Source organism: Agelaius phoeniceus, chromosome 11 (genome assembly GCF_051311805.1).
Source record: "Agelaius phoeniceus isolate bAgePho1 chromosome 11, bAgePho1.hap1, whole genome shotgun sequence".
Lineage (NCBI taxonomy): Eukaryota > Metazoa > Chordata > Aves > Passeriformes > Icteridae > Agelaius > Agelaius phoeniceus.
The window spans coordinates 23,139,696-23,164,260 of NC_135275.1; the positions used below are offsets into that span (position 1 = coordinate 23,139,696).

At 41.1% G+C, this 24,565-nt stretch overlaps 1 protein-coding gene and 1 long non-coding RNA gene across 5 annotated transcripts in view; one reads left to right on the forward strand and one right to left on the reverse strand.

Moving 5' to 3' along the window:
- TRH (thyrotropin releasing hormone) lies at positions 1–21,770 on the forward strand. Of its 4 annotated transcripts, XM_054639933.2 has the most exons (4): positions 18,068–18,200; positions 18,290–18,346; positions 19,208–19,422; positions 20,286–21,770. In XM_054639933.2, exons 3-4 carry the CDS (start codon positions 19,230–19,232, stop codon positions 20,861–20,863), a joined length of 771 nt encoding a protein of 256 aa, XP_054495908.1. In that variant the 5' UTR covers positions 18,068–18,200; positions 18,290–18,346; positions 19,208–19,229; the 3' UTR covers positions 20,864–21,770. The 4 variants fall into 4 exon arrangements, with proteins under 4 accessions (XP_077040837.1, XP_054495908.1, XP_054495910.1 ...); XM_077184722.1 differs by lacking the exons at positions 18,068–18,200; positions 18,290–18,346 and adding an exon at positions 1–403; XM_054639935.2 differs by lacking the exon at positions 18,290–18,346.
- Positions 18,957–24,565, reverse strand: part of LOC143695020 (uncharacterized) — a 10,367-nt gene continuing 4,758 nt past the window's right edge. The window contains exon 2 of the long non-coding RNA XR_013183891.1: positions 18,957–19,398. This is a non-coding gene — a long non-coding RNA (uncharacterized LOC143695020). The remainder of the gene's footprint in view (positions 19,399–24,565) is intronic.

Below are 24,565 nucleotides of genomic sequence, written 5' to 3' on the forward strand. Positions count from 1 at the left end.
GGGGTGGGCGGGGTCAGATCAGTTCCCGGTGCCGCTGCCGCTGGTCTCAGACCGGCCCGGCCCAGACCGGCCCGTTTCCGTTCCCGTTCTCGTTCTTGTTCTGCGGGGTCTCGGCCCTGCCCGGCCCGGCCCGGTCCCGTTCCCGTTCCGCGGGGTTTCTGCCCGGCCCGGCCCGGCCCGGCCCGCTTCCGGCCGCGGCGGGCGCCGGGGCGGCTCTCGTTCTCTGTGCTGCGGTGGCGGCAGATTCGCACTCCAGACAGTTTTTCTCTACTCACCTCTTCCGTCTCCCGCAGCCCCTTCCCGCTGGGCCCAGCCCCTTCGGGCGCAGCCATGGCTGAGCTCCCTTGGGTGGCTCCTCGCCTTGAGACCCCGTCACCCCCCCTCAGGTGTGACTCCCGCACAGGTGAGTCACGGCCCCCTCAGCACTGACTAAAGCACAGCCTTCCAAACAGCAGGGAAAACCCACCTCCCCCTGCCAAACACCTTTGGCTCTGACCTCTGGGTCGAAGGAGCAGGAAAGGACAGTCATGCCAGGGTTGGCTTTGAATAATTACCATGGATTGAAATGTCCTTAAAAGGTAAAATCCGTGAATTTCCACCACAGCAGACACTCCAGCCTGAGGTATCTCAGATCAGTAGCATATTCCCAGCTGAGTATTAAAGGGGCTGTCATCTGATTTTCTGGTCCCCGTGACTAAACTGCTGTAGCTTTGCTCTCATGTTCCAGAAATCCAGACCCTTCAATGAAATTATGGCTCATTATAACTTTGAAGGATGCACTTTAGTCTCTAGACAATGGTGTAATGCACTAATATAATGAAAAGTACACTTCCATTTGCAAGATGCTCTGTCTCTTGTAACTGCTCCAATGCAGCCAAAGAAGTTAGTAAAAGAAAAGCAATTAATGCAAATAATAATAAAAATTTAGTCTTTTTCATGTTTTTGACTTTCCAAGAAAGTTGGCCTCATATCATTGCTCTTGAGCTAGATAAATGTGATTAACCCGCACTGCAGATGGAGGTGCTGTATTAAAAACACCTTTCTCAACTGCCCAGGTACAGGGCACCCGATGCTCAGAGGGTGATGCTCAGCATCAGCAAGGGACACCAAGGCCCCACAGCTATCTGCACAACTTCTCTCCATACACCAGCATGTGTCCTTGTTGTGTGACTGGATTGCCGTGGATTCCCAGTGCTGTGCAGAGCACTGGAATGAAACCCTGGACAGCTTTTCCCCTTGGTAAGGCACAGGTACTGCACAGAGTGTGAGTGTAAACCGACTGTGTGCAAACTCCTTCTACCCAGCGCTGTCAGCACCTCGCAGCACCTGGGCTCGCTGGGTCCCATTTCAATGGCCCGTGCACCCCACAGCTGCCCTTGGGCACCCACGCCACTGAGTGGAACACTACGCCGCCTATGGGCGCCACACCTTGCAGTGTGTAACCCCAGGGGGATGCCCAGCAGTCAGACGTGAGGGCAGACGTGTCACACGCGTGTCGGCTGCACTCATGTAGGCTGAGCACAGGGCAGCGGGGGGCACGCCGGGCGGAGCCCCGCACCCCGCCATGGCACGTTCGTCCGGCAGGGGGCAGCAGCGCCCCAGCCAAGTGAACGGAGCTGGGAACGGGCTGGGACTGCGCTGGGACTGAGCAGCACGGGCAGTAGGTGTTACGGACACACACTCAGGCAGATCACACCTACCGATAGCTCCAGGGTCAGGGTACACTCACACTAGGGCTGAAACACCTGTTTCATATCCGTTGTCCGGGCTAGACTTTCCTACTGGCCCTTTACTGTTTACTACTGACCCATAACCTGCACTTCAACTCAACACAATTATTATTTTCTGTAGAAAATCTCAAAACTTAAACTTTGTTGATGTCCTGTCTGAGAATCAAGACAGAAATGGTTTAATTCTTCCATTGTACAAAAAGGGAAGAATGACTGAACTGAGGAAGTGCGGAACTACTGAAACCTTTGGTAGCAGGTCACTGTTGGACAAATGGAGAAGGCACACAGCACTACTTAATCAGAGGCTTCAGGATCCTGTGTGGGCTTGGATCTGCAAGTGAAATAAATCATAGCATGTGTCTCAGACTGGATAGCCAGGTGGTGTCCCTCTACAACAGAAAGGAGTGGGCAGGCATTGCTCCTGCTGCTGTTCCTAGGAGTTCATACTGCCCCTCTAATGCAGTACTCAGCCTCATTGGCACAACTGACAATTAACCAAATGTTAGCAAGTCATTCATTAGTCTGAACCCTGTAAAAGTACCCAACAGCACTACATCACTCAGAGTGACTGTGCTCATCCTTGGAAGGACCACAAGAGCCTCACTTCCCTGTTGGCATCTACTGTCAGCAGCTACTCTTGCCATCTAGGTGTCTGTCCTGCCTCACACTTAATGTCCATATAGAGCTTAAGCAAGGAGCTAAGCCTGTAACACTGAATTACAAAGTTGGGAGGGGTGTAATAAAAATGGGGTTTTATTCAAACCAATGTAGTGTTAAAATGGATTTGGGAAACATAGATTCAGGTCAGTTAGAAATCAATAATCAAACCTGACTATTATAAATTCACAAATACATTTCTGCATTTTTTCCTTACAAAGTTCTTTGCAAACTGCAGTTGAAATACCTAAGAACTTCTAAAATGCTGGGATACAAATGAAATGTGGAAACTGCAGGCCTTTGAGTTATTCAGGCCAAGTGAGCTGGTTCAGGCAACAGACTGTGAAGGACAGACTTGTACTGAGCATATTCTCTCCATTTTCAACAGACTACTGGGGTAGGCTCAGCTTTGGCGGTACTGTGTGACCTGAATTTCACAGTCTGCCTAGAAGCACAAATCAGGCTGGGAAAAAAATAGATGCAAGAATGCAGGAGGTCCTTGTTTTCCACTTCTTCCCTGTTTTCCATTTTAACTGTGTATATGAGAGAGAATGAGAGAATAAGACTGGCTGAGGAACTGCATTATGCACTGTGTGCCCTGAAGTACAGAATATCAGGGAACTGAGGGATAGCCTGAGGTGAAAAACTGATGCTGGACTTAATGATTAATCCAGGTCATTGACTTGAGATCTGGCTGACAACATCTGAATTTGGGATATTTAAATCCAGGATTAAAATAAAATTCTACAAATTTTAAAATATGTCCATCCCACTTTGGTCAGTTTACAGCATCTAGGTATGCACCATGTTTTAGAGCCCTTAACTATCTTCCATTCAGACTGCTGCAAAAAGGCTGTGCAATATTATGTAGTTCAATCCCAGTGCATTAACTTAAAATTACCTTTGACATACTTCAATTAACTAACCAGTGTGGAGTTAAGCTTGGAGTAAAATCACATCATAAGAACAAAGTGTGGGAACGTGTTAGGCTAAGCTCAGTTCTTGACTTGCAGGCAAGTAATAAACTAGAAATTCATTTGCAATTGTTTTAAAGCATATCTTAAAATTTTTCCTCTGAGTTTAGTAGAGGTACTTCACAACCATAGGAAGACTGTTGGCTTTTAATGCAGTTAAGAGAACAAATTCTTATTGTGGCCTATGTCTTGAAGATTTCCAGCTATGATCTAAGAACGCACCTTTGCTTTCAGATGAAGAGGACTAAGAGAGTACGGGGCAAAGTGCCTTTTAAAATTTTAGTTATACTTTGTATAAAGCTTTTTACTGCAATACCATTACAGACTTAGGTGTTTACACTTCTAAGGCAAATACAAATATTTCTTCCTCTCCATGTGTGTAAATGAGATAAAACCATTGAAGCTGGTGGGAGGCATCAGCACTTAAAAGTTTTCATGAGAATACAGTTATATTAGATCTTACAGGAACCTATAGCACATATTGTTGGTTTCTCTATAACTACATCTGAACAAGATGGGATTTGTGTCACCAAAATAGCATAAAAAGAAGAAACCACAGCCCTGAGAAACTTAAGAAGCCCCACAAAAAATCCCCACCCTTGCCTGGCAATTTCTGAATGACCAAGGCTTCTGTGTAACAAACATGCAACCAACCTTGTCTATCAGAAAGATTCAGAAATTATTTAAGATTAGCACATCTAACTCTGGGTAAGCAAGCGACACAGCACTATTCTGTTTTGCAACTCTATCTTTAAAACTGTCTGACTGCTCAGGTTTCTTCCCATCCCTAAGCTGCATGTTTTACAATGGGAGAAGGAGAGAAAGGGTAAAAAAAGGGCACAGCAAGGGCTGACTACTCAATAAAGTATGGAGAGCCAGGAGCCAAACACCTGGCACAGCTGGCAAGGCAGCAGCCTCCAAAAGCCAGGCCTCCCCTAGCACCTGAGCAGGATCAACAGGAGAGGCCCAGAGGCTGTGGCCAGGTCTACCAAGCCTAGATCACCTGTCTTGCCTCTACAGACCTGCCTGGCAATCACATGTAACCCTGGTTACTGTCACTAGAACTGATCCTCACCCACGGACTGACGTCGTGGCTGGACCTCGTCACCACAAACTGCCCTGAGGCTCTGGTTGACTCTGGCTGCCATTGTCAGTGCTGCCCTGTGCCCTGCGCACAGCTGTGCCCTCGGGTGCCGCACTGGGAGGCCCCTGCCCCACCTGCCTTGTGGCGGCTCACATCCTGGTCCTCCATCCCTCAGTGAGCCCCTGGACTCACTGCTCTCTGGCAGGTTTACTCTGAGCCTCTGCATAAGAAGAGGAATGTGGATATCTTTCTGTATTTCTGCCCAAAGGCAGGCTCATGGCAATCATCCTATGGGCATTAGGTCTGACTATTGTGACATGGCAGGGGAAATCTCCCAGCCTCAGTGTGAGGGAAAGCGTGGAGTTCACATGGACATTGATTACAAACACTCTCATCTGAGGCCTCATCCATATCCTCCTGGCTGAGTCCTACATGAGTGGGAAGGGGCTGATAGCATTCTCACCACTGCAGCAGGTTATTGCACTGGGATCTGGAAGAACAGCAGGTGACAGAGAGGTCCCGAGGAATGATACGAAAACACTGCAGGACACCATCAAAGACATTATTGATCCAGTCACTGGAATTAGATGTCTCAGAATTATTAAGATTAACTGCAGGGTTTACTTAAGAACAAAGGATCAATACTTAGCTTGGGAGGAATGATTTGGTGGAATGATAATAAGTTTCTCTGTGACATTGAATGATAAACTCCCAGTTCTCATACACTGGGAGAGAAAAACATGTTTTCCTCTAAGTAAAAACTGCCAGGTTTGCCATCTTTCTAAGGATGCATACAGAAAATGAAGGCTGTGAGGGAGACAAAAGGGATTCAAGTGTTGCAGACATCTTTTTGTGAAATCTTTTCTTAGGATTTTTTCTCTTCTCAGAAGCTGAGGCCTCAGAAACAAAATGTAAACAATGGTTATCTGCTGCTGTGGAATGCAACAGGTCCATCTGTGACTGGCCCATCTTGGATGTTTATAATTCATGGCCAATCAAGGCCAAGCTATCTCGGACAGAGTCCAAGAGAGCTGCCTTTTGTTATCATTCTTTTCTATTCTATTCTTAGCTAGCCTTCTGAGAGACAAAACCTTTCCTTCTATTTCTTTTTAGAATAGTTATAATGTAATATATATATCATAAAATAATAAATCAAGCCTTCTGAACATGGAGTCAACATTCTCGTCTCTTGCCTCATCCAAGAACCCCTGTGAGCACTGTCACATTCAAGCAGTGGCCAGTGCACTCAGCTGCATTTCTCAGACTCAGTGCTTTCAGGCTTCACAAGGGGAATACAAAGCCCATGTATACTCCCTAGCTCAAATTACTGGTAGGAACCTTTGTGAGAATAAAACTGGAGGTTCTTACAAGAAGGACGCCAGCATACAAGAGAGAACTTTAGGAAAAATGCTGGAAGGAAGGACAGCAATAATGATGAGGCTGAAAATTTTAAAAACTAAACTCCAAAGGGTCTGAAGACCATAGCAGTAATCCAACTAGAAAGTGCTGAATGATGGTAGTGAACTACCTTGATATGGTTCTGCATTTGAAAAAACAATTTCTTTTGTTGCAGTTTACAACTATTAAAAAAGTAACTAGAGAGACAATTTGTAAGAGCAATCAGAATCCAACCCTGCCCTTACTCATCAGCTTGTACTTCTCATGAACACTCACAGGAGACACAAAAATGTTTTAAGTGTTTTAGTTAGTTACATCATTTCACCAGCTTTCTTCAAGCCCTTCCACTTAAAAAAAAAACCCCAAAAAACCAACAACAAACAAACAAAACCCCCAAACAAACAGACAAACAAACAAAAACAACAAATAAAAAAGTAAATATGCCTTGAGCTTCATGATGCTGCAGCTTTGCTGAGCAAACATATGATTTTCTGTAATGAACTGAATATATACCTACTTGGAGTACAAGATTAAAGCAATCATTTACTCTAAGTGCTATGTAATGCAGACATAGTTTAAGATGCTTTATGACATCAAAGGAGAAAGAAATACTGAACACAGAACGTGAATTATCTGTATAGCCCAAACTATACAGACATTTGACTTATTGCTTTGTTTTACAAAAATCACAAAAATTTGTCATGCTTTTCCTCTCACTGACTTGGTCAGATGTTAAAAATGTAACATAAAAGATTTGTCTGTTCTCATAAACATGACTTGCCAACAAAGAAGTTTGTTCTGCATGAGGTACTACTGGATCAATAAGCAAAAGGCCGAGAGGAAATGTAACCTACCAAAGAATAGACACATTTTGCTGGAACGATGTGTTGTCATTAGGTATAATTGGGCAAATGGCGGTGTGATCTCCAAAGCCTCAGCTGATCATATTCCCCTGAGTACATTAATAATTTTAGGGAAAAGTGCATTAACTATGCCTTGCTTTATTGTACTGCTGAAGTGGAGAACAGGTGTGAGAAAACAAACAAGTTTGTAATCTTTGCTTCCTTTCCAAATGAATTCTTAATCACTTTGGCTCTTATTTACATACAAGATTTAACTTTCTGATAATTATGAGAGCAACTTGGCAGCTTCCCTTTTGTGGCTCAGGTAAGCAGATTCAAGAGGCTTTTAATTCCTAGTACTAATACATATAGCTTATTCAGGTCTTTCTAAAAAGGCAGATAACATCATGCCCGCCCTTGACAAAATAAGCAAAGATCAACAAGACAATTGTTGCCATTCTAGATTTACTTGCACTGCAAAGCAGGTCTTATTGCATCAGGATGAAAGCAGAATATCATTTCGGCCTTTGTCATGGGAATGTCTAGCTCTGTGCCAAATTTTGACCCTTCTTGATACATCTGATCAGTATGCTGAATTAAATCAACTGGGGCTGAGCAGTCCCTACAATTTATGCAAGCATGAATTTGGAGCAGTGTGGATAGGAAGAAAGAGGAATGAGAGTGTCTTTTCAGTGCTTGCGTGCAATTAGATCTGATAATGGTTTACAGTGACACAGATGACACTGGTCTAACACCAGCTGCCCCAATTCTACTCTCAGTACCTACATCTGGGTGACTGTGCTCCAACTCTTGCACCACCAATTCATTCTAAAACTAGTGAGTTCTTTGAATGAAGAAAAATATCAGAAAATTATCACCAACTGCTGCTTAATTTCAGGGTCACCAAGTGAGTATTTTAGTTTTCTCCCCAGTCTTTCTGCTCCCCTAAAGGCAGTTCTTCCCTGTGACAGATGCCTAAAGGAAAAATGCTCCCCTGCTGAAGACCCCTGGTGGAAGCATACATGTCACCTGGCCAAACAACTCAAACTTCTTTCTTTGCTCTTCAGTGGCTCAATTAGGAAGTCAGAGTGTTCTTGTTTCCAAGTCTTATATGAGATGTGAGACTTAATTTAAAGACATCTTGTTCAGTCAGAAGCACCTAAATGGTCATTGATTGTTTTTCCATAGATGGATATGGAAAAACAAGTCTTAAGTCTCTTTAAAAACACAAACTGTTTGTTATTTGTGTTCTGTTTCCATTGCTAGACAGACTACAGGGTTTGTGTTAATATTACTGAAATAAGACAAATACAAGTTTGAACAAGCCAAGCCTAAACTCTTACACTCCTGAGTACCAGGAGAATTGCCATGTGATCGAGACAAAATTGTTCAGGCGCAGTCACGTTAATTAGAAATATCTGCAAGGATCCTGGAGAGAGAACATCTGGTTGGAAAATTTCCATCATCATTTGGATGCTGAAAATTCAATAACACAAGGACAATATTACTTTATACCAGTTAAAGATAATAGGATGGCTATAGCTCCCCTTTGGTTCATTGGGCTCTGAACAGCACAGCAGCACCTGTGCAGTGTTCAGGAAACTTCTGTCTGACCATCCAGGAGCCACTCTGGCATTCACACTTGCATCACCTGAGCTGGGACTGAGGCCCCTTTGCAGTTTCTACCCCCACTCTCACAATCAGACCAGGTTTACTTACCTGGCTCGGACATTAATATATTTCCTGAAGTAGATAAACATTAAATAAGCAAAGACCTTTTAGCAACCTCTGGCAATATCAAGTCAGATAACACAATATCATTCATTTAACTTAATCTTTTCACTTGGGTTCCTAGGAGATAGCAGTTAAATTCTGCTACAATCACAAACTTACTCTACACCTATACAATTTCAATGGTTGCAGTTGATTCACATGCTATAGTAGGGCTCTGCTTCTGCTCTCACAGCCAGAAAAAGAGGACAGTACCTGGTACCTAGAAGCTGCCACTGTTCCATATGTTGTCAGATCTTCAAAGGATCAAAGCGACCAAGACAACAACTACTTGAGCAAACCTGGCTACTTCCTTTGTGTTTAAATGGGAAAGAGAACCCTTTGAAAATGTCACCACTTAACTGTAAATTCACTGTCATTACATTGGTTTTAATTTTTTGTGTTGTCAATTTGTCAGGCAGCTGAGAACTCGAAGAACAGAAGTTAGTGCAGAAGAAAAAAGAAGTTCTGTTAGTTCTGTTAGTGTAGAGCTAACAGAAGTTAGTTCTGTGGATTACAAAACTTGTAGTCTGCAGAATTTGTAGTCTGCTAAATTTTTAATTAGGGAGGTCCAGACTATATCACCTTGGAGTCCATATTCTGAAGCAGAAGTCTAAATAAACCATGATCTACTTGTAATCAGAAACTGTTTTACCTCACAAGGTCCCCAAACTCTCTATTACTGTAGATCACTAACCCTGTAATTAAATAATCTGCAGCTACCTGAGGCTGAAAAGGACTTAATAACTTTGCAATTTAAGTTTGCTACAGAGTGAGCACATTGCACCTGTCTTGACTGGCAAAACTGGCTTCTTTATCCAAACAAAGGAAAGAACAAGCTAACTCAGAGCCCTTTTTACGTACAGTTTAGAGCTCCTCTGTAACCACTGCTATATTATGTCTGGCTGGGACAGAGTTAATGCCAGTGCCAGGCAGCCTCTGCATGTCTTGATAAGCTATTTCAAATGTCAAAATATTGGGTCATATTTTTGAATAAAAGCTATAAAATAGAATGTTATGAAAGTTTTAACTTTGTATTTTCCATGATGATCTCTGAATCACTCATGGAAATGCAGGTGTGAAAGCAACTCCCAAGAGGTTTTTTTTTTTTTTACTTTTTCTAGTTGCTTTACTTTTGTTACAGTTTCTAGATGTGTAACATTTGCTAGGATACCTATAGATCATCACAGAGGAAATTTAACAAAAGGATTGCTTTTATGAATGTCCTTTTTTCATCCTTTGGATGTAATTCCAAACCCTGCATTCTCTTGTACCACATTCAAGGAAGACTATCACCAGCCATTCCAGGAGTGCATTATAGAATTCCATCACACCATTTAGGTGTCAACATAGAACATTTCAAATCTGATAGCAGCTTCAACAAGGAAAGAAAGAAATTTGGAGGAGAAAACTGTTTATTAAAGGCATCAGCAGTTTGTAGAAAGAATCCTGTGAAATTGCTGATATTTAATATATGTATGATATAAAATTGTGTTTTTGTCACAATTGACCACACCAAAGCTTCACCAGAGTCAGATTAAACACGAGTTTTGTATTCACCATTTTCTTTACTAAGATTTGCATGCCATGCCCACCAGGCTTGGTGAAGTCTACTTGCTCCCTAGGAAAAACCCCAACAAACTATAAATAACAATTTTTACTTCTCTTGTCATAATTTGTGACTGTTAAAGCATATCACAAGCATCAAAACTCTCTGTATCATATCACTATAGCTTATTTGTGGACAGGGAACACAAAACTCAGATATTTAAGGGCCTACTTAATTCCAGTTCCCATCTACGAAAAGTCTGAGTATGGTTTTAACTATAGTTGGATTTTTGCCTCAATGAGTCACTGAAAATCACAGAGCAATTCAATGTAAGAGACAGAAACAAAATCAGCTCAGTTCTCAGGCTCCATTCTAATCAAATAACCATGTGGTCTCCCAGCTTGGTGCTTATAAAAATACAAGATATATGCTGTAGTTTGCATCTGCAAACCATTCTCCAGCTACTTTTAAATGTATCTTTGTTCATGCTCAGGCTTTGCTGAAAACACCCAGGGGAAGAGTATGACACAAAACCTGAGAGGCATACAGACTTTGTGCCTCACAGTCTTCTCAGCAGAAGCAGGTGTTAAATGACTCAAGGAACTTCTACTCCAGTGCTACATGTTCATTCACTCAGCTTCCCTTGAGATGCACAGAGTCTGCCAGCTGGACTGATGAGAAGAGAAATCCACGAGAACATCACAGAAGCTATTTCTAAAAATCAATGCTACTCCTGGTCTCAGCAGATACCTCACTGACCTCATGTGTGTCTTTATTGCCCCATAAAGAACAATGACTAGTATTTGTTCAATAATTACAATTCCTGTCCCCAAAATGGCATCTGAACACCTATTGATTCTCACTTTATGCTGTTTGCTTGTAAACAAACCCATTAAGCACCCATGGAAGAGTCTATCGTTATTACAATGACTATGAAAGTTATAAAGGTGCAAATTAGATAAAGGTCATTGTTGTTATGTAGCTCATAGTACAATATGAAAATGGTCTTGAGCAACTGGTTGTGGAGACCTTCCTCCCCCTCCAAGTCTCTTAGCTGCACATCAAGCTCCATCTAAATGACTGCGCACAATGAGCAAGGGAGCAGTTCTGTACTGAGTACTCCGTAAACTTCCCTCGTATTAACCAGCTAGTTCACACAATCCACCAAGGAAAGAACTCCCAACCTACTGTGCTCTACAGAAGGCACACATCTGATATGGTAGCATATCAGATCTCTGGTGGCTTCTGTGGTTAGTCAAGTACAGGCAGTAGCACTTCCCAGTTGACTTCCAGCCACACCTCTAGTGCCATAAATCCATATATTTGCTACAGTGAAGGCTTGGATTCTAAGTAAGAGCTTCCAGTTTCATTGGTATCATTAGTAATGGTTGCAAGTGACAGGAATAAAAATTCCTGTAGCCACGTGCCCTGCAGACACAGTGAGACTGATGGACAATACTAGAAACAGTAAACTATATCATTAATATTTGCTAAGACCCTCCTATAAATGGCCTGTGCTGGAATCAGACAGCAAAACCTGCACGTCTTTAACCTTCTGGTAATGGCAAGTGACCGGTTTTCTTATAAGCCTTTTCTTACAAAAGGGAGGAAATTCATGCCAGGATAAAATGACTGTCTTCTTTCCTTCACATCCTTTTTCAACACTGTAGCAAAGCTCACAAATCAACTCTAACCTGGTCCTGATTAGCTTGATGCTGATTTACAGCTACCCAAACTCTTGAAATATCATATTTATGGCCAACGCAACTGACATGATTACCCCACCTTCTTGCTTCATCATTTCATACACCTCCAGGTGCACGTGTAGATGTTTGATAGGTCTACGTGCACATGGAGATGTATGCATATACACCTAGATTTAATTCTAACTCTCTTGGGAAGACAGTTTCAGATTTTACTTCACCATAGTACTTCTGAAAACAGGATTCTGATCTTCACTGTTGCTGTGCTACAGGACTCCTAAAATGAGTAGCTGAAAAGATAAAATGTCTACTCTTACTGCAGGAACATGGTCAGCAAATTTAAGCCCTCACAAAATGAGTAGACCAAATAACTTAGTAACTATTAAGAAAGACAAAGGTACTAGACAAAATAGACACGAACAGTTCATAAGTAAAATCCAGCATTACACACATTCATCATCACAGGCAGACAGGAACACCTGAGGAGAAGGAGCAATACCTGAACTGTTACCTAATTCAACCAGATCAGCTGGCATGACTGCTACCAGAAGTTAACTTTGTTAGTTAAACCAGATTCCTGTTCAAAATTCCTCTCTACGTCTGATTCCAGGATGCTCCTCCAGTAGAAGAGCGGTTCTTAGGTGTTGTGTATAGATAGGCACAAACACATCTGCCTTGCTGAGGTGGTCCTGCCACGGGCCCATTTCCCTTTCTTAGCACATCAACATATACAAGTTAAGGGTAAATCACATTTGTGCTGCATCCTTAAAGCCAGGCTTGAGGTCACTTTACAGAATAATTTTAAATGAACTTTGAACATTGTCTTTTACAACAGCCAAATGCAACAATAAGATATACACGTCTTTAATTTTAAAAGCTGCTATAGAAATATTTAAATTTTGAGAGGATGATGTTCTACAGTGAGGCACAAGGAACATGTCTGGAACTTTTCATTCTGCTTTTACATCCTATTCTTACTTGTGCTCTCCGATTCCCAATCACTGGGGATGCACCATTTGTGTCAAGCCTTCAGGAGCTTTGGAGCCTTGTACCTGACAACTGTACCAGCCAGGACTGGCAGGCAGACTATCCAAATATGCTCTCTGCTGATTGCTTCTGGTGAACTGGACAGGAGTACTGGCTGCAAGCTGAGGATTGTGGACTTCAAAATCCAAATCAGCACTTTCAAACACTTGGTGCCAAACACTAAATCTCTTAGCAACTCTACCTCACAAATTTCCATCTCTTCACACCAAATTATGGCTTCTCTGTCATAATTAGTATGTCTTAGCAGTGAGTGTAAGGGACAGGCACAGAGCAAGCACATCACCATGTCACTTCTTTAATTTCCATGGAAGTAGTGATCTTCTATCTACAACCATCCAACTGACTTTGCAATTTACCTCACAGTGTGAATCAGAGTTGCTTCTGAAAAGTAAGCTGAATGTTTTCTACCATTCTAAATCAAATTTCCCCAAATCTATTCTTGCTATATGATGAAACTTGCCCCAGTTCAAACATAGTATTTTGGCAAGGTAAACTGAGCTGTAAATTTGCTTCATCTGATGACTGTTGGAAGTAAACAAGATCTTGAGTCTTGTCATCAGTAGCTGCGAAAAAACAACAGGGTGGGCAGCTGGAAGGTTTTTTTGGTGCTTGGAGGCATAGAGCCATGTCTGTTTCAGTAAGTGACATTTGTTTTGAAAGATCCTGGACTGTGCCTGAAACAAGAATCAGGGCACAGAAATATTCTTTCTGATGATGGCAATTTTCTTCCCAAATCACAGGGTTCACTTGACTAGAAAACTATAGAAATGATTCTGCATAAACATTGTTGAGATAATTACAAAATAAAGAATCACTACAATGAATCTATTGAGATCTTTAATTCCAAACTGCCACCCTCCCAGAAAGAATAAACTGTGAGTTAGTCTGACTCTTAAATATACAATTAAGCCTGTCAAGTTTTGGCTGCCTAATATGCTGTTTAATATTGAAAAATCTGTCATTTAACCAATATGTGGCATTAATGTCATAATGCTTTGGGTTTGCTTCCTCATGAACAATACAACTATTTAGCCGAGACAAGCAACATGTTATTTATACACCTTTTGGCAACAGTTTTAATGATATGTGGGATACTGCCCTTTCCTTCTAATATAATAGTTCCCTTTTTGGATTGAAATTGATGAGGAGAGCTGTGTATGTGTTCCATGAGGAATTTACTCAGTAATTCTATTAAGGGCTTCCTCACAAAGAAATAAATGTTCTCAATCTCCTTCAATACTCATCCTACTCATTATTTAAAACAGAAGGCCTAATCTCTCCATATATTAAGTTTCCTCAAAGGGTTTTCTATTAGTTTCAATGAATTCAAAAAATTAGGCTTCAACACTTTTATGTTTGCAAAACTATGAAAATCTGGGCCTTACAGTCAGAGCAAAAGGTTTTGCCATTTCTGGAATTTTTGACAAGGAGGTGTCAATTGAAGGTTACACAGCCTTCAAAAGGAATCCTTTACACATCCTTACCATGTTCAGGTCATGCTTCAAGTGCCATTCAACATCAGCCAGTAGAGCTTCTAATAATTTCACCAGATTCTCCAGCCCAATTCCTTCACCTGGGTGTAACTAAAGCTCACCCCCAAAAGGCCGCAGAGCTTACATCACAAGTGTTTACCACTACAGACTCTTGCACTAGGCAACAAGAGAAGTACTGTGGTGGGGGCTCAGTGCTGGAAGAAAGAGAACATGATAGACGAGTTACCTTCATTTCCCTTCCTAGATTTTATATTCACAGCTAATGAAAACAAATAGGAAAGCTGTCCTTATTATTCCTCAAGGGTTTTGGTTTTGTGATGACTTGCAGCAAAACCAGCTGGGCTATGATAAACTGATCTGCTGTCCATCTGAAGCCCCCTGGCTGGGTACGTTTACACAAAGGGATCTTTTTTTTTTGCTAATACTGGTGGTGACCACAGTAGGCTGCATTTCAAAAACCTCCTTCATGTGTCATTACATCCACTCAGAACTGTCTAGGTCCATTTACTTAGCAAATGAATTTTGGGGACTATCTATTCTATTCTATTCTAGCAGATAGAAGTTGGTTAAAACTCTGCCACCATTAATTATTAATATTTAATACAAGGTTTGTAGATTAGGTATAATATCTTCTATTGTAGTGACATCTATTGCCACGAAAAGCTGACAGTTCTGGGAGATCACAAGTCCTTTTTTAATTCTAAGAGGAGAGGCAAACTTTCAGACATGAATGCATTTCCTTGGGCCTAAGAAAGGTTTGTACTCCTGAAGGCTTGCCTCCCACCTAAAACTATATTATGGGTCTAATATACCATCTAAAGATCATTGTGGCTGTACATACTCTGGCACTCCGATGTCATTAAAATCAAAATGAAGAAAAGCTGGAATTATACCTCTCACAAAAATACAATACATCCTCCTCCAGGGCAAACTATTTACCTGTTCTTATGCAGGAAGGATCATGTTAAGATATCACATGGAAAGAGAGAATTGTCCACCTATTACTGATATCCATCTCCCTAATTTTCTGCCTGAGTAGTTCAATCAAGGAACAAACAGGGAGGAGTGATATAAAGAAACTGTGCTTTTACATTTTCCAGAGAAAACAAAATATCTGATTTGACTCTCATTTCTGTTAGCAAACAAGTCATTCCTAATTCACAGCACTGTTAACAAGAGGAAGTTCAGACAGAACAGCTTAGATTTGCAGTCATTGCAAGAAATACAATTCAGGAAATATCCAAGAGGTTAAAGTTATTTAAAGAGATGAGAAGATCAAAATTGCAGTCCTACTGACAGTGTACAGTTAATAAAAATTAAGGGGATGCCTTAAGTAGTCAGTGAAGGTATTTCTCTCATTCTTGCACACAGAAGTAAAGCCATGTAGGTAACCTTTTAAATGAGAAAGATGTGTGTCTTGTGAGGTTCTACCAGAAACCAAACCTATTTTCTATAAAGGAAGGCTAACTTTAGACCAGAACAGATTCTGGTCTCACTTCCTAATTCTAAAACTACGGATCTGTGACAAAGGGCAAACTACTTAAAATTCAGCGTCTCCTAGTGAAACTGGTAACAAATGCAATGAGCCATAGATTCCAAACAAGAGTATTTTTTAGTCCTATAGGAAAAGAAAAGCAGTTCCCATAACAACTTCTATATTTCAGGATTCCTGGAGGGATGACTATACTAAAAATGAGCAATGTACTTCAGTTACTTATCTCTGACAGTGACAAGAGCAAGGCAGTCAAAATAAGATGTAGAAATTCAAAAATCTGCCAAGGAGAACTTTCTGCCCAACTCATGGCTGACTAACTGTACAAAACATGTCTATATTCTTTAAAACAGAGATGCAACTAGGGTTAGCAGCAGATTTCCCCTTTGAGATCTTTTTAGGGACCAACTCTGTGCCCAGTGACAGCCCCAATGGGAAGGCCCCACTGCTATCAACACCAACACTGAGCTGGACAAGTGCTCAGCACAAGTGGAGGCACCAGGATCCTGGTGCCACATGGTGAGTGACTGCAGCAACACACACAACACGCAAGCTGGAGAGGGGAGTATAGGAGACCTCAGTCCTCACAGATCACGTGTATGGGTCTGACTCTGGTTTTGGAGGAGCTATCTGCCTCCCAGTTTTTTCATTTAGAAGCACCTTGAGAAGCTAGGGTGCCCTTGAGAACGTTTAAAAGAAAATTTGGGAACTTCCTCAACTGAGCTGACACAAAAGCTCAAGGGACTTGATGCACTTGTGATAAAATACAGCAGTTGGACAAAGGATTGAGGATCACAGTGATGCTGAAATGCTGTATTTAGGTGTGAAATGTGGTAGTTCAACATCTCTGTGCAATTCTAGAACCTACCACAGACTTAGATGTGGACTGGGAGCCAAACCCTGTGCTGACAGAAGCTCTGGGCAAGTCTGGGGTGTCAATGTATTTGTGACAAGACAAAAAAGTATAGCTTGGAACACTCTGGAGTTTGAGGAAACAAACTCTCCTTCCTACCCATGAATTAGACTCAGTGCCATGAGTAATTGTGCAGTCAGGGGGAGGAAAGAACGTTTACACTCATTAAACAAACCTCCAGAAATCTTTTAAATAGAAAAATCATCTGTAGGGGAAATGAAACTGAAAAAATGTAGCTGGAAAAAAGCAAAACAGAACTCTAAAAGAAAGGATATCATACTAAAATCAGACAGTTTTCCAGCTGTGAAATAGAAAAAGGACATTTTTCATTAAAAACCCCAACTCTCTGAGGTGCTCAATTTTAAGTTTCTTCCTTTAAACAAAGCATTAAAACTACTAAGTGAGTCCAAAATACAATAAAATAACTCTGAGCAAAGAGGCAAAGCTGGCCAGACCGGAAGTCCTGGGCATTGCACTGTGAATATAATTTTGCACCTGCTGAAGAGCTTTGCATGGGGATGTAATAATAACACAGTGCTTTACACATGTTCTCTAAAAGTAAGCTCAAAAATGTGTCAAGAAGCAGATTTTAAGGAGAATGAAACCAGGCAGTTTCCCATTTCATCAATGCCCACTTTCATAGGGCAATCCAGTAACTGTTTAAACTCAGGTGTCGTACATGAGAGACCTTATGGAGTTACTACACCTAGGAAATGCCAAGGAGTTGTCCCCCCCTGCACGAGCAGTACTGTGTGGAGCAGTATGTTAAGTAGACAACAGGTTAAAGACAGGGAGTCTTATTTCAAGTCACAATAGTATAATGCTTTTTGAAGCACATAGCAGCAACATAAACATGTTTTAATATTTAATGCTATGCACCTCATATTCTAAAATACTTTTTGTGGAAGCCTATGCCAAAAAAATATGGAACTGTGAGCCAGAAACTGTATAGTGTCATTCAGAATAAGAACCCAGGGTATACACTTATTTAAATCTAATCCATTACATTTTTGCCATTGTCTTTCTTCCCTAGCCTAATTAATTACCTACCTCTCTGCTTTTATTCCAAAACACTTGCTTAATAAAGGACAAACAAGCTTAGTTTTGTTAAGCAAAGAAAACCTCCTTTTCTTTATGCTGAGTTACATAAAGTTCAACATAATCTCTTTAGAGAATGGGAAAATAATGGTTTCGGGGAGCCAAGCATGGATTTATGGAGGCCAGCAGATTAATGTGTGAATCTTAAATGCATTCAAAATGCAGCACTCTGAGAGCAGTAAAAAAAAAAAAAAAAAAAAAAAAAAAAAAAGGCAAAAAACCCCCACATCATATCCCCTAAATTACCTCAGAGCTGTTTGCATAAAGGGTCCAGAGGCAGTAGACTATAAGTACAGAGACGTGAGCCCTGCAGAGAGCAGACAGCAACGCTTCTGTTGGACACTCCGTGTGCCTGCAGCAGCAAAAGGGCAACTGAAGCTCAGGTGCACAAACCTGAGCTTTAAAGGACTTGGCAGATGCATCAAGCAAAAATCTGAAACTACAAATCAGGTAATTTATCAAATAATTTCCTTTTTAGCAGATTTTACTGTTCCGTCTAAAGATTGCTCTGAGTCAAATTGCCTATGTGATGTTCTTAGGGCTGTTACTCAAGGATTTGATCAGAACTGATAAATTCAATCCTGCCAATAAAAAAGGTAATGAACTGATTTTCTATTTGGGAAATTTGTAGGACTTCATAAAATTGTGCATTTCTTTTACGTTCTGAAGATATAAGATAAATGATTGCTACAGTAGTATTGAAGATGTATTCCATTCTACTGAAGGAACTCTGCTTACTGTAAAATAAATCCCTAAGCATGTTAGGAATTCAGTGCTAGCTAGAAGAAATAGGAAAACACTTGGTATCTGGGCAAGAGGTAATAGAGGATACAATTATTATTATGTTTCTGAAAAAAATTTAAGGTACTTCCCTCATTTGTTTCCATGCAAGAAATCTCCCTGCCACACAGAGCATAGCTGTCTTCTTAGCCTGACAAATACCCAGCACATGGCTACTTTAAATGTATAGAAAAAGATAGCAAAAAACTAGTGGATTATTTAGGTTTGCCTTTAACTAAGGGTGGAATGGAAGTGCTGCTAATCTCAGTATCATTTTAAAAATAACTCTTAGCAAAGGGAATTGCCTGATGGAGATGGCAGGTATAGGTGTCTACACCTTGTGCATACAGAGTTCAAGGAGGAAATTATGTTTGCCTCTTGACAGAAGGCAGAGTAAAATCACTGTTTTTCAGAATCACCCATGCCTCAGGAAGTTCATATCATATTTATTCTGCCAGAAAAATGAACAACCACCTGGTTTTAATTATGAAGAATTTAGACGCTTTGAAGGATAAAAAACAAACTGAGAGGTTAGTAACAGAAATGAGGAAAGACCCTAAGAGACTTCAATCCCTGCAGCAGTGCCATATTTGTTTTTCAGTGTCTGGAAATATTGCTGTTATTGCTAGGTTTGCTTGCTCCATCCTCCTCCCCTGTTGTTCTCTGTCCAATGGAAGTTGCAGGAACCCCTGTCCCACAATGCCATCCATCCAGCTGCCCCTGCTACTCCTCTTCTTGACCTCGTGTGGTGTTTGCTTCAATGGGGAACATCTCCTTCCAGACAAGAGTGAGAACATGGGAGAAAGTCCCCTGGAAGACATCCTTCAGAGATCTGAAAGCCTCATTCTTCAGTCAGTCCTCAAGAAAGCTGAAAAGGAAGAGATTAATAAAGGTATATATATCACTGGGGACACCCATTTGGTAATAGCATAGCACTTGACTGAGAATATTAGATCCAAGGTATGATTTCCAGGTCTTAATCTTCTTGCTTAGCACTGGAACTAAGGGAAAGGGAAGGATAAGAGGGCTGCCACAATACACTGACAGACAGTTCTTCACAGATGCTTTCTTTTCTAAGATCTCTTTGCTCAGGAAAGGCTGTACTATCACTAAGCAGCTGCTGCATAATGAAAAGGTTAGAAGCTTGTCACAGAAAACCTGCTTGTCCAGCAGGTACTTCCCTAGGGAAGCTCTAAGAGGTCCCATGAAGGGCATTCTGCAGCTGTGGACCCTGTACCTAATGTAAATTCGAGGTGGGGGTGCTGCCATTCACCTACTGCCCTGATTCACTGGTTCCTATCCCTTAACAGAGGCAGGCTTTTTCCCCGGCTGGGAATGCTAGAGGCTGCTCCAGTGTCTACATCTCCCACCTTGTAGATGCTCTGCTACCAGTTGTCACAGCAGTGGAAGATCAGACTCAGGGATTGCAAGAAACAGCACAGAGGTGCCTTCCAGTAAATAGGAGCACTGGGTCTTTCCATAGTGGAAGACGAGCTGGCCCCAAGTGCCCACAGGAAAAGCCATTCTCCCTCTTCACATCAATGCTGAGAATTGGTTGTGTTGATCCAAGCACTGAAATATTAAAAAGAGCCTAAGAATGAGTAAGATATACTAATAGTGTTATGACTGGTAGCTGGAAATACTGAGTTGGCTTTCAAAAAGCAACAGATTATGATCCTGCTCCACAAATTCCTATTACAACTTCCTTAGGGAGGATTATGGGGTTTTATTAACCATATTCTTTTCCTTGGACAGAATCAATTGCCCCTCTGCTACAAGGGCTTTCCAAAAGACAACACCCTGGGGAAAAGTACCTAGGTAACCTGGAGAAGAGACAGCATCCTGGAAAAAGAGATGTTGAGGAAGAGACATCTTATGGAGACATTCAGAAGAGGCAGCATCCAGGAAAAAGGGAGATGGAAGATGACCTTGATGTCTATCTGGAGCTGAAAAGGCAACAGCCTCCCAGCAGAAAGTCACTGTTGGATCAGTTTGCTTACAGCCCTAGGGCACAGCTAACCTACATGAATGAGTTATCCAAAGGAGAACATCCAGGCAGAAGATATCCGATGTACAGGCACCAGCGTCCTAGCAAAAGAGGCTGGAATTATGAGGTAGACGAATATGGTGAGAAACGCCAGCATCCTGGAAAAAGGTACTGGAATTCTGACAGCTCAGATGACACAGGTCCCTGCAACTTTCAGGAGTCACTCACTTGTCACAAAGGCAACTTGTTGCTTGATTTAGTAGAAGATGTTAGCAGAGACAGGGTAGAAGAAAAGCGTCAGCACCCAGGAAAGAGATCAGCATGGGAAAGCGAAACAGAGGAATGAGAAAATAATTGTGTAGCACTTGCATTTGGTGAAGTAAACTGCCAAAATCACCAAATCACCAAAACATCCCGTTCACTTTTTTTTGGCTTCCTGCTGCTGACCTCTGCACCTACCTTTCAGTGTGTTAATGCTCCCATCCAAGTTAATGGCTTTGTCACACACTTAAAGCAAAGGAACTAAAGGACCCATCTGAATGGAACAGGCAAGTACTGAGAATCTTCAATTTCCCAACTTTAGGAAGAGTGCTTATTTTCTTAGGAGCCCAGACCCCAAAATGATCCAGCTGTGTGTTCCTAAATGAATAAAACAGGCTCTTAAATTTCTGTTCTGACGCTACTGAAGTAGAATAATTATATGGTTTCCTCTCACATCAGTGCAATCAGTAAATAGTGAGGAAGAAAAAAGAACATATGGCAATTGTTTCAAAATTAAATAGAGCAGGTTTTCAGTTCTAAATAATAACATTCTGGACACCTGAGTCCTTGTACACTACAATCTGTCCAGACAGTAAACGCTATAGAGAGACAGGAACAGTTTCAAATGGAACAAAATAAATTAGTGATTTCATAGTTTGTCTTGGAACTGGCACAGGAAAACCCTCTTCACCTAAGAGGCTACAGAGTGCAAATGGTTAATGCATCCCTGAACATCTCAAGCACACATTGTGACCCCCCCGACTGTGTACAGCCCACACAAGAACTCCCACCCTGGTGTGTCCACACTTCAGTCATGCCACTTGAAATCATGCCTTCTCCTCGGGCATTTAATAATAAAGCAAGAAGAGATCTATCTCTTTCAGTGAGGATTTCTGATTTTTCTTCTCTCAAAGGAATGCTTTTACTTTCTGTGGTCAGACTTCCAAAAGTGTTTATTTGATATGAGTTATTCAATAAACAAGAATAGTCAACTCTGGTGTCCTTATTGGTTGTGCAAACACACTGCAATAATGTGAAAAACATACAACCAACTCAAGCTAAATAAAATAACAACAAAGGGTATTTTTCTATGTACAATCTCCTTGCATGCCGGTGGTCAGCACATACTTAACTATTACTTAAACTATTTCATTACTGAAGTGGAAGGATGATAGGCTCCCTTTTAAGACCTTTCACCTGTATGACACACATAATTATGCATCTAGGCTAAACTCACATCAATTGTGTCACACACTTCTCAGGGAACTTGACAAGAAGCTGATTTCCTGTTTGTGGGTCTAAACAATATTTACTGCTTTTTGCAATTGATATGCAGTTACTGAGCACACTGTGTTACTCATATCACTTCTTGTACATTCAAAGAGGTTATAGCACATCAATATTTTGCTAAAATGTTATTTTTACAAACAAATGAGTATATTTTCCATCAACATTCATCCTCAAGATCATAGAGACACATTAGCTGACTTGGAACTCCTCCTCAGTTACAGAAGTCAGCTTTGCAGAAATCAGTTTAGCTACCCTGAAGAAAAATAATTCATCATCTCACAAGTTTCACTGAAGTTAGATGCTCACAGGTTGATCAACACTTCATGTGGTCTTTCAAACAATTTCTAACTTTGGAGGTAATATGATGTTCAGTATGTGACAATGGAAAGACATCTTCTATTGACAGGGGGTTTCTAATAAACAAGTGCTGAAATCCTTAGAGAAGATAGGTGGGGACATTCCATATACTTCAACTTCCTTCAGCACACTTTCTGTATATGATGCTTTTTAAAATGCTTCATTAGCATTTTATCAGGGAAAAACCGATTTCTCTGTAGAATACCATTTCATATACCGTTTTGGCAGTGAATGAATGCTTCCTAAACCTTGGGGAACACTACTTGCTATGAAATTTTAAAAATAAGTGAAAAACAGAAAATAAAAAATACCAATTGAGTAAACATGGGTTACAGCTAGGATTACATATTTCAAAAGTTCTTTTTTTTTAACTCACTCCAGTATTTCAAAATGTCCAGATTCTTGTTTTAATCAAAAGGACATTTTCTTCCAGTATCTGCGTGAAAATTTCATCTCTATTTATTAATTTTTCCTGTTTTCTGCAGTGTTGCAGCCATACTAACAGGCAAGTACACTCCTTCTCCTACAGACATCATTCTCAGAGTATTGACTACCACAGGGGATTTCACGCTTTTGTGAATATGAAGCACACACAAGCACATGTTCAAAGTTAAGTATTTGTCAGATTTATCTACACCTTAAAAGCTTTTTGATTCTGGAGTTTGGCTAAGAAACCAAGCAGAAAATAGACAGCTTTTATCCTATTATGCCATGCTTATTTGAATAGCAAATATAGTGCAATTTCTTAGCAATATGAACAACTTAGATACAAATATACTGTTTAGTTATGACATAAGAATTAGTTAATTGCACATCTCTCTCTCATCATCTTATTTTTATTGTACACCTTCCCCTCACTGCCACTTTTTATTAGAACTTAGGAGAATTTAATAGCCATGCAAACATCCACAAGTAACTAGCTTTGCTCTGTCACTCGCACTGCGACAACTGCAGAACAGGCCTTACAGTTGCACTGTTCCCTGAGGAAGTGCTCTGTCTGTCAGACAGGCTGGGGCTCTGCAGGAATGAGAACAAACCAGCAGCAGACTTGGTCCAAAGGTCATGGAAGTCAGTAGCAAAATCTGCAGAATCTGAATTAATTCCACAGAGCAAAGCTGTGCAATGGCTGTAATGTGGCAGCACAGTCACGCAAAATCTCATTTCTAGCTCTAATTGAGACTAAACCCACCTTGCACAGATGAGTTCTTTGTTGATTCCACTGCAGTTTCATATATCTGGGTATTATTACCAGTTACTGAGACATAAGGGAGCTTGATTTGTAAAGCACAGATTTTACAAGTGTCTTCAAAATGAGTTTTGTTTTAATGGGTGGAGAAAGTTCATGAGAACCAGCTGTATAATGAACATTCCCTGCAACTATTTTCAACACCTCTCAGCATTACTGTTCAATGCCCCCTCCCACACACTTATGAGCCTTGACCACTTTGCTGACCCACTGTAATTAGCATGGGCTGAGTGTTTCCGAGGGACATGTGGCCCCAACAAACAACTTTATTACTACTTATAATGGTTCATTAGTTGAAGAAAGTTTGAAAACAGCATGATCATCACTACAGCTGAAGTAGAGTCACTGCTTCCCTGGTAACTCACTCAGTTAACATTAAAGGGTCAGCTGCAACTTTAAAGCATCAGTCAGGTCAGGACATCGTTATAAATAAAAAATATGATTGAAAAAAGTCAAGTGGAGAATGCAAGAGGGATGACACTGTGTGAGGTCTAGATTTTACAGAGGCATGACACAAAAAATGAAGACAGGGAAATTCTTTTGATTCTCGGAAATGGGTATGTGGACTATCAACATTGGAGTGCAGAAGCCTCTCTTCCCCTTCTGATAAGAACAGCGTGAACACCCCTGCAGGGTAATGGGGAAAGGCTGGACACAGAGACCTTCAATAAAACCAGATGGGAAACTCCTTGAGAAAAATGAGCTAATGTACCTGCCTTAAGACTACTTTTAGACCTATGTGAAGACATTTGTGCTTTGTTTCCTTGATGAAACCAATACAGCTTATAAGTACTAAGAAGGAAACAAAAAAAACATTTGTCAGGTACCAGCCAATTCACCTTGTCTGCTTCCCCAAGATGGAAGGAGCACTGGCTGAAGGCGTGTTACTAGATC

Excerpts from the sequence above, each read along its gene's own strand:
- TRH (XM_054639932.2), top strand. The coding sequence starts at position 18,993 with ATGAACAACCACCTGGTTTTAATTATGAAGAATTTAGACGCTTTGAAG. Across the intron at positions 19,423-20,285 it reads AAAGGAAGAGATTAATAAAG|AATCAATTGCCCCTCTGCTA; the intron begins GTATATATATCA and ends TTCCTTGGACAG.